This window comes from Ictalurus furcatus, chromosome 27 (assembly GCF_023375685.1).
Source record: "Ictalurus furcatus strain D&B chromosome 27, Billie_1.0, whole genome shotgun sequence".
Classification (NCBI taxonomy): Eukaryota; Metazoa; Chordata; class Actinopteri; order Siluriformes; family Ictaluridae; genus Ictalurus; species Ictalurus furcatus.
The window spans coordinates 8,850,180-8,867,620 of NC_071281.1; the positions used below are offsets into that span (position 1 = coordinate 8,850,180).

Genomic DNA, 17,441 nt, shown 5'->3' on the forward strand with positions numbered 1-17,441 from the left:
GATCGAGTTCTGTTGTCCTGACTAAGGTGTGCGTCTGGTTGATCAGGGTTCACTCACGCACCCGGAACTGCTGGTTGCGGTAGAGATGCTGTCGTCGGTGGTTCTGATAAACGAGGCTCTGGATGTGGGAGACCGAGGTGCCGTGTGGAAACAGCTGAGCAGCACCGTTACAGGCCTCAGCAACGTGGAGGGAGAGTATGCACAAAGGTGAGACGCACAGCCAGTCTGCTGCAGAAATCACTCAGTAACAGCCTCGCAACTTCATGCTCATTTTTATTTTTTTTTTACAGGTAGAAAAATTTAATGTATAATAAGAGACAGTGTAATTTCTCACCTGCCTTCCTTAGATTCCTTCCATAAATGATCCAGGTTAAATCCTAATCAGTATTCTGCTACGAAGAACATGAACGCTCGTATTAATGCTAGTATTAATACGCATTTCTTGGTTGTTGAGAGGATTTGTGATCTGAACACGAATACTCTTTGTAAAGTTCATCTGCTTTACAAAAAACCCCCAGGAAAAAACACCACCATTTTATTCTTACAAGCAACAACAGTGACGTTTTATTTGATTTCCTGTTTAGCCATGAGAAGTTATTCAGGCAGATGGAAAAGATTTGCTATTTTGATATTGCACACACCATGTAGTGAGAATGTTTCATACTGCCATGAGCATCAGGTCTTGTTTGAATAAAAATATGCATACCACACAAAGACCGAGGTGTTTTGCACGGGTGCAGCTGTAATCTACACAGCATTGCTTTGTTGCTTAAAAAGGATACTACTGCTTGATAAACTAATTTATTATTATTATTATTATTATTATTATTATTATTATGTAGTTTACCTAAGTGTGTTCATATACCTAACATGAGAAGCGCATTTGTCTGGTACTCGAATCAACTCCCAGAAATCTCTTCTCCAAACCGTTCCCTTTTGAATAGACCTGACATCCAACATCTGTAAGCGGAATGGAAAAGCCGTGGTTATATTTTCCATATTTATGTTCTATACAATTATGGTAGTATTAAAAAATTCATGAACTTGCTCGTCATAACACTGCTTCAGGCAAATAAATAAACAAGGTTGTTTGGGCACTTATGCAGGTTATACTTGATGCATTGTTCACACATTCACCTAAGTACTGTTTATACTCCTGGAGGATAAGAATAAGTATTAATTATATCGGGTGAATATCTTTGCAGTCATAACTTTTACAAACTATATTGAATCGTTGTTGTTGTTGTTGTTGTTGTTGTTACATTCATAACCTGTAATCCTGAAGTTCATTTCAGTTCCAAGTTGTAAAACTATAAACTATGGAAAACTTCAAGGGGGTAAATAGTTAAGGAAGGACCTGTACATTTTCCTCAAATTCTTATTCAAGCATTGTCTACCTCTGTCTGACTTGAAAACAGGTTTGTCAGGAACATATTAATGCCACACTCATACAAACAGAGTGAAAGAATAGCAGAATATAAAGAGATGACCTCTGATCTTTTGGATTTGGAGTATTTGCCTGGTCAGTATGTTGGCATCTTCATGTTTTTGTTGATACGGCTTTTCGTTTTTGTATTCAGGTACATCGACGAGTTGTTGCGCCTGAAGGCCGCAGCGCGAGAAGAAAGCAGCGACTATCTGACGTGGAACGACATCCAGGCGTGTGTGGATCAGGTCAACAGCACTATTCAAGAGGAGCACGAGAGTGAGTCACACACACAAGCTACAGTCCACGAGCTGATCAGGTAACATCATTAGTCCTGATCTTTCACAATCGTCTGATGTGTCATGTCCTCAGGAATCGCTGCTATTGGTCTGATCAATGAGGCTCTCGATGAAGGAGACCCAAAGAAGACTCTGGAGGCCCTGCAGCAACCTGCAGCCAAGCTGACCGACGTGGATCAGTCAATAGCTCAGCATTATTTCGACAAACTCCTGGAGGCGCGGAGAGAGAAAGCTCACGTATGTCCTTTTAGTTTTTCCTTTACATGCATTATAATGTCTGAATTGCCCAATCTTACCAGAAGGCCCAAGTCACTCCATCTTCATTCCACGGTCTCTTTTGAAGGGTAAAAAATATTGTATTAATTATATAATAAAAACTAACGTAAAAGTCCAGGACTGAATGAATCAGACAATGTGCCTTAGTTATCAAACCACATATGAATGAATGTATTCGTAAATTGTTCACAGGTGCATTTTACACAAGAAATGAGCTAATAATGAAATTCAAGTTAGTTCAGAAAAACGGTCGTATTTGTGTAAATTTACTTAAAGGAGACTGACTAATGTGAACCTCGATGGATCAGATTTTCTGCAATTTTACATACGGCTCATTTGTTTTATTTACACACAAGGATTTAATGAACATTTTCTGAAACTCCTCATTTCATATTAATGAGTTGAAAGGAAGCGATCCAAAATAAATCCATAAATTAATACATAAACCTTGCCATTCAGTTAGGGGGAAAAAAAATAAATGGCGCCCTATAAAAGGAAGAAGAATTAGTTTGCGTCTGTGTAAGCGGGTGCGCTGCAGTGGCTGAGCTGCATTATTCTGTAAGATTTTCCTTTTTATGGAGTTTTGTAGGTGTCACTAAATGTAAATCAGCTGTGCAATGAACACAATTGGTAATTTAAAGGTGTTTGGCATTTTATCAGCATACAGTATGTGTTTGAGGTATGAAGAAAATTACCTTTGGAAGGGCAGGTGAGAATTTAGTGTGGCGTTGGCCCAAAAAAACAACAAAAAAATTGTTTACTTTATTAAAGAATTGATGAAAGAAGACGATTGTAGAAAATTTTCCAGGGAATTGTGTTTAAAACTTTATTTTAAAAAATATATATTAAACATGTTTTTTTTAAAAAGCACATTTTGTGTGTGTGTGTGTGTGTGTGTGTGTGTGTGTGTGTGTGTGTGTGTGTGTGTGTGAGAGCGAGAGAGCACTACGCCTCCCCGTCTCTTCCCTACCCTAGAGTCTGTATCTCTGAATATCTAGTGCAAAGAAGAAGCCGCCCGGAACTCCAGCCAAAGTTCTCCCTACTTTTTATAGTTCCGCAATCACCCATGTTGTTTATATGAAGGCGTGGTCTGCTTTTGCAAATTTCTGTTTGGTTGAAAACAAAACAGACTTGAGGTTACTGGCTGCTAACTAACATCAGATCTTGAGTCACTTCCATGGCAATTATTTATTAGTGATGTTTTATGGTTGTAATTTACCCTTTGAGCTGTTCCTTTTTTACTTGGACAGCTTCATGTATATCCTCTAATTGGTTACATTTGCTCATGGATGTAGAAACTTGAAATATAGCAGATTACTGGTACACCTGCACTAAATATCCTGATTATTAGTCTCAAATCTGTGACTTTGATCAGATCTCATGTAAATAAAATCGTGTGATATACTGGTTTAAAGCCAGGTGAAATCAGACTCCTGATTTCATTCCTTTTAGTCTTCTCAGAGAAGGGGCTGTGTAAAGTGTGGTTCCATCATTAACTCCACCTTTCATATGACACATTTACCCATGACTTCAGACAGATGACATCATTAACATTCATTGTCTCATGCTCTCTACTCTTCACCCCCTGTTCACTTTGTCATCGGATTTTAACCTTTAAGTCTTCCATTACTCATAAATGCCGTTAGAGAAAGGATCCTCTAGTATCAGAATATTAAATGTAAAATGTTACATGTCAGTATGGATATAATATCATCCCTAGGTGATGAAGTTTCTTTTTCATTATAAATAGTTAGCTTTCCCCTCTGTTTACACATGAAGTCACCGTAAGTTTCACTCGGTGAAAGTGAAAGTCCGTCCATGCAGGTGAGAATTGAGAACATGGTAAATGTTTGCCAGCAGAGTTCATCAGCAACATCCTCATCAGTGCTTAACTAACGTCATCCAGATGTAGGAGTGAGGGGGGGACGGGGGACGGGACATCAATCTGTGGGTGCAGTGAGAAACTTTCCAACCTCGCTGAATGGCGACTGATCGTTTGCACAAGCTAGAGTCTATGCCGTCTTGACTTTTTTGCTGAACTCTGTTGGAAAGCCCGTTGTTGCTTATTTTCCATGCCCTTTGTGTGTTTTCAACTCTGATTTATATCTTGTGTGTGTTTGAGGCTTAATTGTTGCTATGTCTAATTTCTGACTCAAGCAGGACTCAAATGGCAGTGAAAACAAAGTCTTCCTTTATGCGATGGTTTTCACAACAGTAGGAAATAACAGACTGATGACTGCGTCGCTGCCTTAAAAGGACAAAACTCTGCTGCGCCACACTGGCAGAATCAGACTGTGCATTTTTAAGCTCTGAGCATTTTCTGACTGGAGATTCCTGGGTGTGATCTTTACCTCGAGCCCTCCAGATGTTCTTGTGACATAGGAAGTGGTTATGGAAGGAAGTTTCTGCTTGTTTGTTTTTTTCTCTTTTTTTTTTTTTTTTTTTTTTTTTTTTTTTTTTTCCCTCCTTTAACTTCTGCAAAGTCATGTGCTGTGCAGCTGAGGCGAGGGAAGAGCTTTATTCAAACGCTGCTGCAGGTGGAAACCAGACTGTTGCAAATTCTGGGGTAAAATTAGAAATGTCACATGAACGTCAGTTGCTTATGAAAGTGTTAATAGTTTATTTAGGTGCTGTCAAATATACATTTAGACAAGGGAGTCACAATAGTGCTATCATGTGGTACCACTGTGAAGAAACTAGCTCGTCACGTTTAATAGGAATATATTTATAGACGTTAACACAGGAATAAAGTAACCCCCTTTATTGTTATGACTTCATGCTGTGATGGGACCTGAAGAGACTGAAATGCAATCTCTGCCATTTTGTCCCACCCTGTTTCACTTCCGTAATTATGATTGGCGGTCTGTATCATTATAAAAAAAAAAAAAAAAGAAAAAAGGGGAAAAAAATTGTTACACCCTGTTGGATAGAGAAGTTCGGTGGCGTCATTGTACAAATAGCACCCTAGGCACAATCCTTCCAAATGTATGTGACTGTAGTTAGTCATCATGTGATATCCAGTCGTTAAATGTAATAATAAACTCCAAATTAATTACAATAAGACAACAAATTAAATAATAAAAAGTTAACTAATGAATCAAATTAAATGGCATTAACATCACAAAACTGCAAGAGCTTAACTAATCCTAGTTTTGAGTTTGAATCTCGAAAACACTAAACCTTTTTATTCCCCAGTGGTTTCGCAGCTCCCCACCACACCCTCAAGTTCAGTTGAACCGCCAGCACTGTGAGGCCAATGGAGGAGGGCCTTGCACTGTTAGCCAATCAGAAAAGAGATTTGCTCATGGCGGAAACCACGAGGGCCCCGCCCACTTCCTCTTCATCCCATTGTAGAAGATTACAGCAGTAGATTATAGATTCGCTAGAAGTGAACAGCAGTCACTTATTTATGAAATATGCTGTCAGTAACAATGTAATCACAGAAGGGTTTGATGTTAAAAGATTAATGTCTCGTTTTGCAGAGTTTAATAATCTGTCCAAACGAAAAAAAAGAAAGAAAAGGAAATGATTAGTGAAACGTACTACTTTGCAAATCAGTTTTGTAATCAGCTCCACACGTGCCATTCATTTTAGACTCTCACGTGCACTATAGCTGAAAATAAACCCCAGAAGAATTCAGAGAAAGACTTTACTGTGCCCAAAAAGTCACTGGGTCATAAATAGTTTCGCCAACCAATCAGAGAGCTGCTTGTGTGTAAGAACAACTAGCCAATCCCAGTGCAGTGTGCTGATAAAAAGCGGGCGGGAGAACAAAACCGCAGTCTGGTGTGACATTGCGAAGAAACAGAGCCTCCTGGTGGCTACAAGTTCCCTAGCCAACACAGTCAGAGAGAGAGAGAGTACATTTTATGCTGTTTTTATTTGGTTTGACCTTTCAGGCTGAATCTGTTCCATTTACTGACATTCGTGGTTAGTTCTGCAAGTCCTAGATTCTTATAAAAGCTAGAATGCTGTTGCATCTATTCCCTCCATTAATTGGAAAACGTTTTGCATCATTTCACTCATTTCAGAGTTTGATTTTGACTATTTGCACGCTTTCTTTCCTCGGTTTAGGAGACTCAGGATCCATCAGCAGTGCTCTGGCTGGATGAAATCCAGGAGGCCATCTTCCAAGCTAACCGAGACACCGAAGAGGCCCTGCAGTGTAAGAAAGGACTATGCATAGTTTCTAGCTTGCATCATTATCGTCTCCGTTACTTTTGGCGTTAACACTGCCTCACTCCGACAGTCTCTCAGGCAATCCAAGCCATTAATGAGGCTGTAGACAGTGGGGATGCGACCCAGACGCTGGCAGCTCTGCGCACACCTGGATCCAGTCTGTATGGCGTGACCCCAGAGTGCGCCCAGACCTATCAGGATGACCTGACTAAGATCAAGAATGACAAAAAGAAGGAGGGTAAGAGTGTAAAGTGTGCGTCGCTCATGTACCAGCGATTAGATGCGTTGATTTGGAGCGGGTGTGATCCGAGTGGCTGTGTTTCCTAGGTGATAATGGTAGTGAGTGGATGAAGCACTGGGTGAAGGGAGGCTACAACTATTACTACAACCTGAAGACTAGAGAGGGCACATGGGATGAGCCTGCAGGATTTGTGCAGAACAATACCCAGCTGATCAAGGATGAGATCCAGGTGAAGATTCCAAAAATATTTAGGCAATGATGAGTCATTTGGATGTGATTTATGTGGTAGCTGTCTCATTATTTACACTCCAGCTCCTTTCAGATATTCATCACCATATTCATTAACTGATTCTTGTCTCTGTTCATATCTAGTCTGTCGTATCAGGAGTGACCGCAGCCTACAACCGCGAGCAGTTGTGGTTGGCTAATGAGAGTCTGATCGCTAAACTGCAAGCACGATGCCGAGGTTTCCTGGTGAGGCGCAACCTGAAGGAGCGTCTCAACTTCCTGCAGACCCAGGATCCAGCCATCAGGTGCATCCAGGTGAGTCCTGGACTCAACGCAACAGGCCTCATTAGGATTTTCATGGAATCTAAGCAATGCTCTGTTTATGAATTTGCTTTGCCACTGAATTGATTAGTACTTTGGGATTGACAGGCCCACTGGAAGGGTTACAAAGAAAAAAAGGCCTTCAATGAAAGAAAACAGTACTTGAAGGATCACACTGAAGATGCTGTTAAGGTATGATTGCGGTGAATAGCAATAACAGAGTTTTGACTCGCTATCAAGGACACTGATTTAATTCAATCATGAAGGTGATTACAAGAGTGCATTTTATTTTTATACTCTCAGATCCAGTCGATGGTTAGAATGCACCAAGCTCGCAAAAAGTACAGAGATCGCCTGAAGTATTTCAAAGACCATGTGAGTAATCATTTCCTCAGCATCTGTATTTCACAATGATGCCGGGCAGCTGATATCGGTTTGCATTGTTATTGTGTGTGTTTGTTTTTTAAAATATTTTTTTTATTTATTATTTTTTGTCTTGTTCACCTTCACTGGGTTGTATTCGCAGTTGGCGGTCAATATTTATTGAGGAACAGTTATGCATATTCAGAAATGGGTTACACACATGATCAGGTCGATTGTCTGGGCTTCCCAACAAATTATGTATTATCTGCACTTAGGTCACACCTCCCAAAGTTTGCCAAAATTTTTCTGGCATACTTTTTGGTAAAAGCACAGGGCTTTTCACTAGCATTTAGACCAGGGGTGACCTGTCTTATCCGGAAACAGACTGTGTGGGTGCAGGTTTTAATTCCAGCCAAGCAGAAGCCACACCCGAGTCTACTGAAAGCCAAGATCAACTGATTAAACAGGTGGAATCAGGTGTGGCTCCTGCTTGGTTGGAATGAAAACCGCACCCACATCGGCCCTTTCCGGATAAGATTGGACACCCCTGGTTTAGACCATCGCAGTCTGAAGACAGAAATAACATTTTTCTTTGTTGTCTAACGTAATACGATATAACACCAAAGCAGCAGATGATTTTAAAAATGACAAAGAAAAGAGCCTAATATATGATATACAGGGTTGGGAGGGTTACTGTAAAAATGTATTCCGTTACAGTTCCAGATGACTTCATAAATCTCATCAGTAACGTAATCCAAGTATCACAATATGAACGTAATGTAATCTGGTTGCAGTCGGATTACTTCAAGGCCGCATATGTAAATAAAGTCGAGAGGAAAGCAGTATGATCTAAAATGCTTTTATTTAGAACTTATTTTAGTGCTTAAAATGTTATGTTTGGATTTGTTTTAATAAAATAAATAAATAAAAGATCACTGTCCCTGATGCGGGTAACATTACATCACAAAAGCTCAGGTGACCATATTCTTGTTTTCCAAAAAGAGGGGACACATTTTTTTTATTTATTTATTTATTGTCGCTCATAATAGTGTTCAGAACAGTGTTGCTATGAATGCGGTCTTTAATACACTGAAAAAGACTTACTCTTAGCATCACAAATGTGTGTGTGTATGTGTATATATATATATGTATATGTGTGTGTGTGTGTATATATATATATATATATATATATATATATATATATATATATATATATGTATGTATGTGTATATATGTATGTATGTATGTATATATGTATTTAATATATAAAAATTATAAAATTCACTCTGCTCTACACTCAAGTTTCTCTCTGCCCATGTTTGACATTTTTTGCTACATTCTTTTGAATGTCCATGGAATAAAATATCGGATGCTACGAGTGAACCTTCTGCCATCATTCACACATTTGAATGGCCATGTAATACAAAGCAATGCAATAACATGAAATTAAAAATGACCTTATATGGCCATAGGCATTGTTTTTGACTCAGGACAGCTTAATTTGCTGCTTTGTTGACGCCGTATACAACAGCACTTTCGCACGTTCGCTGAGAGTAGGCTAACTGTTAAGAGGCAGGAATTTGGCTACATATTTGGCTAATAGTTGTTCAAGCCTTTTATAATCAATCATTTGGTGTGCGTGAAGACGGGAATTACAGACAGGGGTTAAAGCAATGCAGACATGCACACCCATGATGCAGTATTAGAACATAAGCACATCAGAATGAAACTAAAGCCGAATCCTGGACGTCTTCTAAAATTTAGATGCTTTTTTTTAAGGTAAGAAAAAGAGGCCGTACGGTCATCCTAACAAAAGCATTTCAAAGATCAATTTGTTTTCGTTTCTATGAAATTAACTTTGTGCAAAATTTATTTGCGCATGCCCCAGGAGGTTGCTCATGTGAGCCACGACAGGCAAGAGAGAACCAGAACTATAATCAAGCAGCTGTCTAGATTGTGTTATGTCAAAAGCTTCATTTCTTTGCTTTTAAATGAAAAAAAAAATTCTATTCCCCCCCCCATTTTTTTATTTTTTTTAATAAACAAATTGTACCTGTAAATGGATTACTTTGTTGTTGTTTTTTTTGACGTAAGTGTAACGGATTATGTTTACCAGATTTTTGTATCCTGATTACGTAACGCCATTTGTTACTGCAATTGTTTTTTTGGGTTTTTTCCAATTAAACAGTATAGATTTCACATTATTCGTTATTCGGAAGCTTTTAAATTAGCACTTTATCTAGCACATCCTATTAGTTTGCATTAAATATTTTTTTTGTTGTGCCCCACTTTGTGTGTGTGTGTGTTTACAGTCTAAAACATATATTTCAGTGTGACATTGTATCATCTATCAAACTGTCAGACAGTGGTGCTGGACTTAATACTACTCCTTGCTGCTCTTGATCTAGCACAAGAGAAATGTCCATGGCCTAAGACATGCATAATTCAGACGCAGCCTTTCAGCAAAAGTGTGTGTGTGTGTGTGTGACTCTCACGTAACCTCTGAGTAGCGCTAAAGCCTATAGTTATGTCTGAGGTCTGAATACTGATGTGTGTAGTATTGGTGTTCAAGCCTTACTACGTGTGCTCAACTCATGATGATTTGGAACTGTAACCGTCGTCTTTGAATATCTTTTGAAATCTCAGATTAATGAAGTGGTGAAAATCCAGGCGTTTATCCGGGCCAACAAAGCAAGAGATGACTACAAGACTCTCAGTAAGCACCACATCTCTATATGAACTCCTTTCCAAGAAATAACTTTATACCTATATCAGTGTATTCTGTTTTTCAGTAATATTAAGATTACTCCAGGTGTTTTGGGGTTTTTTTTTTTTCTTTTTTTCTCTCTTTCTGTACACATCATTCATCATTATTGTCATACAGTCAATGCAGACGATCCTCCGATGGCGGTTGTACGTAAATTCGTGCACCTGCTGGACCACAGTGACCAGGACTTCCAGGAAGAGCTGGAACTGATGCGTCTGAGGGAGGAAGTGATCACCAACATCCGTTCCAACCAGCAGCTGGAGAATGACCTCAACCTGATGGACATCAAGATCGGGCTTCTTGTGAAGAACAAGATCACCCTGCAGGAGGTCGTGTCGCACAGCAAGAAGCTCACCAAGAAGAACAAGGGCGAGCTGTCCAACCTCATGATGATGAACAAGCAGAAGGGAGGACTGAAGGCTCTCAGTAAAGAAAAGCGAGACAAGCTGGAAGCCTATCAGTACCTTTTCTACCTTTTGCAGGTATGTTCCTCCTCATGTAGGTGTTGCTATTTAGATATTGTTTGCCACGTTTTGAAAAACCTTTTGAAAATGCACTTGTGTGTTTTTAAATTCATTCCTCAGACTAATCCCACCTACCTGGCCAAGCTGATCTTCCAAATGCCCCAGAACAAGTCCACTAAATTCATGGACTCAGTGATTTTCACCTTGTACAACTATGCGTCCAACCAGCGTGAGGAGTACCTGCTGCTCAAACTTTTCAAAACAGCACTGCAAGAGGAAATCAAGTAAGGTTCCTCATATCAAACCTGTATTTATAGATGTTGATGCCATTTTAAGCATTCGATGAGTCACGGGTTTACGCTCAACCTATTTGAACAGATCAAAAGTGGACCAGATCCAGGAGATTGTAACTGGAAACCCCACGGTCATCAAAATGGTGGTGAGCTTCAACAGAGGAGCTCGCGGTCAGAACGCTCTGAGGCAGATCCTGTCTCCGGTCGTCAAAGAAATCATGGATGACAAGACGCTAAACATCAAAACTGACCCCGTGGACATTTACAAGGCCTGGGTGAACCAGATGGAGTCTCAGACTGGAGAGGCCAGGTTTGAGCTGCTTTATTATGTTTTACGTTTGCAATTTGATAAGTGACTTACCAGTGAGATACCAGTTGGTGGAATAAAACAAAAAAGGGATGTGCGGTCATATTGATGAAAATGATCAACAATTGTCTGGTGTGATACGACTTTTTAAGCATTTTATCCTTCCTTCACCACGACAATTTACCAACATTTTTATTAATTCACGCACAGCACTTTTAATCTATTTTCGTTTATAGTTACGTGTGATGTGGTGGAGTGTCACCAGATTTTAATTCCTGCTATCACTTATTACTAGACTTTGATTACATGGAGCATGTTCCATACTAGTCCCTGCGTTAGCTGTTACTATAGAAACAATGCAAGAGATGTATCAAAGATTTTATATATTTATATATATACACACACATACATATAATACCCCTTTTCACTTCTGGGGATAACTAGATATTAAGATGCTTTACGTCTGATTTAGATCTGTGCAAAAGAGAAACCTCTTTCAGTGTGTAGTATTTTTTTATATATATAATATAGTGTGTGTGTGTGTGTGTGTGTGTGTGTGTGTGTGTGTGTGTGTGTCCAAGTCTGACGACGTGAAGTTTTTTTTTTTTTTTTTGTCCCCCCTTCCCCCCAAAGCTGGCTAGTTTCAAAAGTTAACATGCACTTAACTTTTCTCATGTATAGCAAGCTGCCTTACGATGTCACTCCAGAGCAAGCCATGAGCCATGAAGAGGTTCGGACACGTCTGGAAGCCTCCATTAAGAACATGCGGACAGTGACTGACAAATTCCTGTCAGCCATCGTAGTTTCTGTTGACAAAATCCCGTGAGTGTTCATCTCCGATAGATTTTGAGTATACAGTATGTGTGATGTATTTATCTACAGTGCCCCTGTTTTGGCACTTCTCTCCCACTGTAAGTAAAGCTTTAAATACGTTGGCGTGTTTGGATTTGAATATTGAAACGCAGACCTGTTATATGATCTGCCTGTTTGTTCAGGCTCGGTATGGAAGCATCAGTGTTACTGATACACTCTCGCTGACTCTCTGACTCTGACTTTTATTCATCTGCAGTTATGGAATGCGTTTCATTGCCAAAGTGCTGAAGGATACACTTAATGAAAAGTTCCCTGATGCCACAGAGGATGAGCTTTTGAAGGTTTGTTCTCAGTCATCCCATAAATCACGGCTGACCACGCGGCTTTTTAAAATTCATTTATTTATTTATTTTAATTGTTATGCACATGTTCTCTTCATTTTCTTGGGCGGTCATATTTCTCTTTTAAACTCGAGTTTCTGGTTTGGATCGGTTTTCCTTTTGTATACACAAACCTGGATTTGATCACTTTTAGTGATGGGCATCTCAAGTAAATTTTTTGTGGTCAAGTACTTGAACCATGCACACACACACACACACACACACAACTTGACTACTTCATATTTAAAATAACGAGTCTACCTTGTTTGTGATGGCCTGTTTTAATAATAGAACATTTCCCTCATTCCACTAAGTGGCCATTAATAAAAATCAGCTTATTAAAAATGTAGTATTAGCTATTATTGTTAATTATGTCTATCATTTTCTACTACCACAGACAGAACAAGCATTAGAAGTAGCACTATACTGTGTGTGTTTGTGTTGCATGAACCACGAAAGGTAAAAACTTAAGTAAAGAAAATGTCAAGGAGGCAATATCATACTTTTCTTATAAACATTAATGTTTTAGATGTTCTTTATACAATAATGTTGCTAATAGATAGAATTTATATTACGCTACCAAGCCGAATATGCCTCCAACACGCATACCGTGAATGGGAAGCGGTCTGTGATTCAGATTAAGCCTAACTGAGGGTCTGCTTAGGCCACGTTCGCATTACAGGCGCCTTTAATCAATCAGTTCTGTTTTGTTTTTTTTGCTTTTCTTGGATGTGTCTATCTTGACTGTTCAGGTTTATCACAATTGATCCATATCTGTCTTTTAGTTTGAATCCACCTGTCCTCTAAACCATCCTGCATGTGCATATCGATTTCTTGTGCAGTTGTCGGTCTACTGTACGTTACTCTGTTTCAATAGGTTCCTTTTACTCAGCTCGATTTCCTCGTCCTTTCCCTAAATATAATCGCTGCTGTCACTGGTCTCCATTGTTGATTTTGTCTTACTGCTGAAACTTGATGACCGAGATATGTACGTGTGTGTTGGGAGGGAAAAGCCACATGATTGATTTTGAAAGGATTGGATTTTGGCATGCACACAGTCCTCGGGGGAGATCAGATCTGTGTTACATAAAGGCAGAAAATCAAATCTGTGAAACTTCACCCTGATGAGCGAAGCCATAGAGTAAAACATAATGGCTTTGTAGAGCTAATAATAATGGGCTGGCTGTGACTCCCGTGGTAGAGCGGGTTGTCCACTAATCGTAGGGTTGGCGGTTCGATTCCCGGCCCACATGATTCCACATGCCGAAGTGTCCATGGGAAAGACACTGAACGCTCCCTGAGTTGCTCCCGATGGCAAGTTGGCACCTTGCATAGCAGCTCTGCTTCCATTGGTGTGTGTGTGTGAATGGGTGAATGAGAACCAGTGTAAAGCGCTTTGGAACCGCTAAGGGTAAAAAAAAAAAAAGTGCTATATAAGTGCAGACCCTTTAATAAATGGGCAAATAAAGCACCATTTGAGATTCACATTATCGTTATCGGTTTGTACTTGGCATTCTCTCTCTTTTAATTAAGAACAAAGTATTGTACATTTGGGTCACTCGTCTTCGTTACTGCATTACTTGCTGTCTCGTGCCGAGGTGGACAGGTGACACCGTAATGCCATGAATTCACATTTTAACATGGAAAGAACTGTGGTGTTTTTTTCTTTTCCCCTTGTCTTTTTGTTTGTCAGCCCAATTTTTTCTAGTGTTGTACTAGTCAAGTGGGTGTATATCAAGTACTTGATTATTTGACTACTTGTGCCATCACTATATTGCATTACATTATTCAGTGCTCCTTTTGGAACCTGTGCTTGAGAATACCTCGACTGTGGTGCTTCTTTCTCTTCACTTTCCTGAATGCTGAGTGCTACCTCTATCTCTTTTGTCTTTCTGCCCGCCGTCTCTTCTGGCTCCAGCCGCACTCTTTGCCCTTGCCTTCGCTCCTCTCTCAAGACTTCACCGCTTCTCCGTTCCTGCGCACGCCAGGTGAGCCATACCGCTGTCTCTCTTTCCTTCACGCTCCCTGCCTTGTTTTCTGCTCTGCCCTGTTGAAAAATCGGGGGGGGCGGCTGCAACGCTTAATTATGTTTCCTTACACCAGCTGTGTTACAGCTAAGATTTTACAGCATTGCCAGTCAGTCTGATTGTGTACATCTTGATTTTCAGATTGTTGGAAACCTGCTGTATTATCGCTATATGAACCCTGCCATTGTGGCTCCCGATGCCTTTGACATCATTGACATGTCAGCTGGAGGTCAGCTGACCACCGATCAGCGGCGAAACCTGGGCTCCATCGCCAAAATGCTGCAGCACGCTGCTTCAAATAAGATGTTTCTCGGCGACAACGCCCATCTTAACCCCATCAACGAGTACCTTACCAACTCCTACCAGAAATTTAGGTACATAATTTACCTCATGCTTTCCATTGCCACTATCCCCCAGTTTGCATTGTCTGGCATTGAGTTTGAGAATCAATCTTAGAATAAGGGTGGTACACGTGTTGTCATTTAAAATGATAGCTCCAGTCTCATTATGTTTCTGTTGCTATATCTTCCTTTTATTCTGCTTGCTCTAATATCCTCTTTCTTCTCTTCCCATCAGACGTTTCTTCTTGGCAGCTTGTGACGTCCCGTCACTGGAGGATAAATTTAACGTGGATCAGTACTCAGACCTGGTCACCGTAACCAAGCCTGTTATTTACATCTCCATCGGCGAGATCATCAATACACACACGGTCCGTGTCTGCGCAGTCACACTCGTACAGTACCTGCCCGTAGGATCTATTTTCATGACTCACTGGATGTTGTTTTTTTCCTTCTCATCTCGCAGCTCTTGCTAGATCACCAGGACGCCATCGCTCCCGAGCACAATGATCCCATTCATGAGCTGCTGGAAGATTTGGGAGAGGTGCCAACCATCGAGTCTCTGATAGGTGAGTCACTGAGGGGGGAAAAGTAGAAAATATAGCAACTGAACAGCGGTTTACTTCAGCTGGGATTTTTTTTATTCATTTGCAGGAGAGAATCCACTGCCGCCAGATGACCCTAACAAGGAAATGATGGGCAAGACGGAAGTCTCTCTCACCCTTACCAACAAATTTGATGTCCCTGGTGAAGCCAACGCTGAAACCGATGCCAAGACCCTCCTTCTGAAGTATGTCTTACTCCAAATGTTGTTTTTAAGTATTTCAGATTGAGCTAAAGTTCATTGTTCAAAACTCCTCAAAATCATTTTCTTTTTAGCACCAAGAGGCTCATTGTGGACGTGATCCGATTCCAACCAGGAGAAACACTATCCGAAATCCTGGACGCCGCAGCAACTCCGGAGCAGGTAAACACCAGAAAGGGAGTGTATGATTGTGCTACGAGGACAACCAGCTGGATGTGTTCACTGATGCCTTGTTATCGATTTGTGTTGCCTACAGGAGGTGGAGTACCAGCGCGCCATGCAGCGACGAGCCATCCGTGACGCCAAGACACCCGAAAAGATGAAACAGGCCAAACCAGTGGTGGATGACAGTCTCACACTGCAAGGCAAAAAGGACAAGATTAAGAGCAACCTGCAGAGGCTGGCAGAGCTGGGGAAAGTTCAACCAGAGAACCGATACCAGGATCTTATCAATGACATTGCTAAGGTACCATATCGGATATACTTAGTGTTTTTAGATATTTCAAATAACGAAATGCCACAATGAAATTAAAAAGTAGGTTTTAAAATTGTATGAGGGGGAGGGGCCTAAAAATTCCCGGAATTTCTAAAAAAAAAAAACAACAAAAAAACCTATTGTTATAAAACTTGGTTCATTCATTCTTTATTCCCCGTCAGAGTATTTTCTCTGTGATGCGATACACTCGTCCCAGTGTTTCTCCCGTTCTGGGAAACAATTCCTGCAGTCATCTTTTGTCATCCTGTCCTGAGCCTCCTGGGCTTTTGTTTTTTTTGTTTTGTTTTTGGTTTTTTTTCCTGTGGATTTCTTCCACAGTGACAAATCTTTTCCCCTTTTAGTTTCATTTTTAATTTCGGAATAAAAGTTGTAAGGAGAGATCTAGCGAATACAGTGGATATGAAATAACCACATTGTTTCTGGGTAAAAACTCAATGTTGGCAGCGCAGAGTGTGCAGGTGCATTGTTGTGGTGCACCACTACTCCGGACGTTTTTCCTGATTCTTTCCCGCAGACGCTTAAATAAAATACACCACGTTTGAATTCTGGGAATTTTTGGTTATTACATGTTATATGAGCTTACTCTTTGTCTCTGGATGAATCCACTGGGCATATACTGTAGTGCGCTATGTACTGTAGGTTTTACAAAGCCATTTTGTGATGTCCTGTGTAGTGAGCTTATATTGTTGATAGGAATCCACCAGATTAACAGTTTAAATGTGATGGCTCTGAAATATGAAGATTATGTGGATTCTAGACAGCATAAGAAATCTGCTAGATATCAGCAACAGGAAAACAATTATGGGTAAACAAAGTTTAAAAAAAGGGGGGGTTTGCTCATTAAAAAGGGACACAATTTTCACACTGGTTTGACAGAAATGCGTAGTACTGTTAATTACATTTGTGTATAATGTGGTGGTGTTGTTGTTGTTGTTGTTGTTGTTGTTGTTATTATTATTATTATTATTATTATTATTATTATAATATGCAGGTTAATATTACAATGCATTTAAAAGTTCAAATGTATTTTATCCATAATTTAGAACTAGCTTTAGCTTCTCATGTCCAAATGAATATAATTTGGAAGATTGGAAAATGGGGGAGGGTCTGTCCAACAGAGATGCTATGTACTGTATGTAAAAAAAAATATATAAATAAATAAAATAATAAATACAGAATCATGTTTCCATAATATGCCTGTAATGTAACATTATACATAATGTAAACATAAAAACTGTTATTTGTGCAGGACATCAGAAATCAGAGGCGGTATCGACAGAGAAGGAAGGCCGAGTTGGTGAAGCTTCAGCAGACCAATAATGCCCTTAACACAAAGACCAGTTTCTACAACGTACAGATTGATTACTACAACCAGTACATCAAGACCTGCATGGACAATCTGGCCAAGGGCAAGTAAG

The 17,441-nt window shown here is 40.0% G+C and overlaps 1 protein-coding gene across 1 annotated transcript in view; it reads left to right on the plus strand.

Moving 5' to 3' along the window:
- Nucleotides 1-17,441, plus strand: part of iqgap1 (IQ motif containing GTPase activating protein 1) — a 47,707-nt gene that overhangs the window by 26,053 nt on the left and 4,213 nt on the right. Inside the window, exons 13-34 of the mRNA XM_053616680.1 lie at nucleotides 47-207; nucleotides 1,581-1,705; nucleotides 1,799-1,962; nucleotides 6,076-6,166; nucleotides 6,251-6,418; nucleotides 6,508-6,650; nucleotides 6,794-6,964; nucleotides 7,079-7,162; nucleotides 7,274-7,345; nucleotides 9,980-10,049; nucleotides 10,218-10,582; nucleotides 10,685-10,848; nucleotides 10,943-11,167; nucleotides 11,846-11,986; nucleotides 12,234-12,318; nucleotides 14,526-14,758; nucleotides 14,961-15,093; nucleotides 15,189-15,291; nucleotides 15,377-15,512; nucleotides 15,602-15,689; nucleotides 15,784-15,993; nucleotides 17,273-17,436. Coding sequence (XP_053472655.1) covers nucleotides 47-207; nucleotides 1,581-1,705; nucleotides 1,799-1,962; nucleotides 6,076-6,166; nucleotides 6,251-6,418; nucleotides 6,508-6,650; nucleotides 6,794-6,964; nucleotides 7,079-7,162; nucleotides 7,274-7,345; nucleotides 9,980-10,049; nucleotides 10,218-10,582; nucleotides 10,685-10,848; nucleotides 10,943-11,167; nucleotides 11,846-11,986; nucleotides 12,234-12,318; nucleotides 14,526-14,758; nucleotides 14,961-15,093; nucleotides 15,189-15,291; nucleotides 15,377-15,512; nucleotides 15,602-15,689; nucleotides 15,784-15,993; nucleotides 17,273-17,436 — 3,296 coding nt within the window. The remainder of the gene's footprint in view (nucleotides 1-46; nucleotides 208-1,580; nucleotides 1,706-1,798; nucleotides 1,963-6,075; nucleotides 6,167-6,250; nucleotides 6,419-6,507; nucleotides 6,651-6,793; nucleotides 6,965-7,078; nucleotides 7,163-7,273; nucleotides 7,346-9,979; nucleotides 10,050-10,217; nucleotides 10,583-10,684; nucleotides 10,849-10,942; nucleotides 11,168-11,845; nucleotides 11,987-12,233; nucleotides 12,319-14,525; nucleotides 14,759-14,960; nucleotides 15,094-15,188; nucleotides 15,292-15,376; nucleotides 15,513-15,601; nucleotides 15,690-15,783; nucleotides 15,994-17,272; nucleotides 17,437-17,441) is intronic.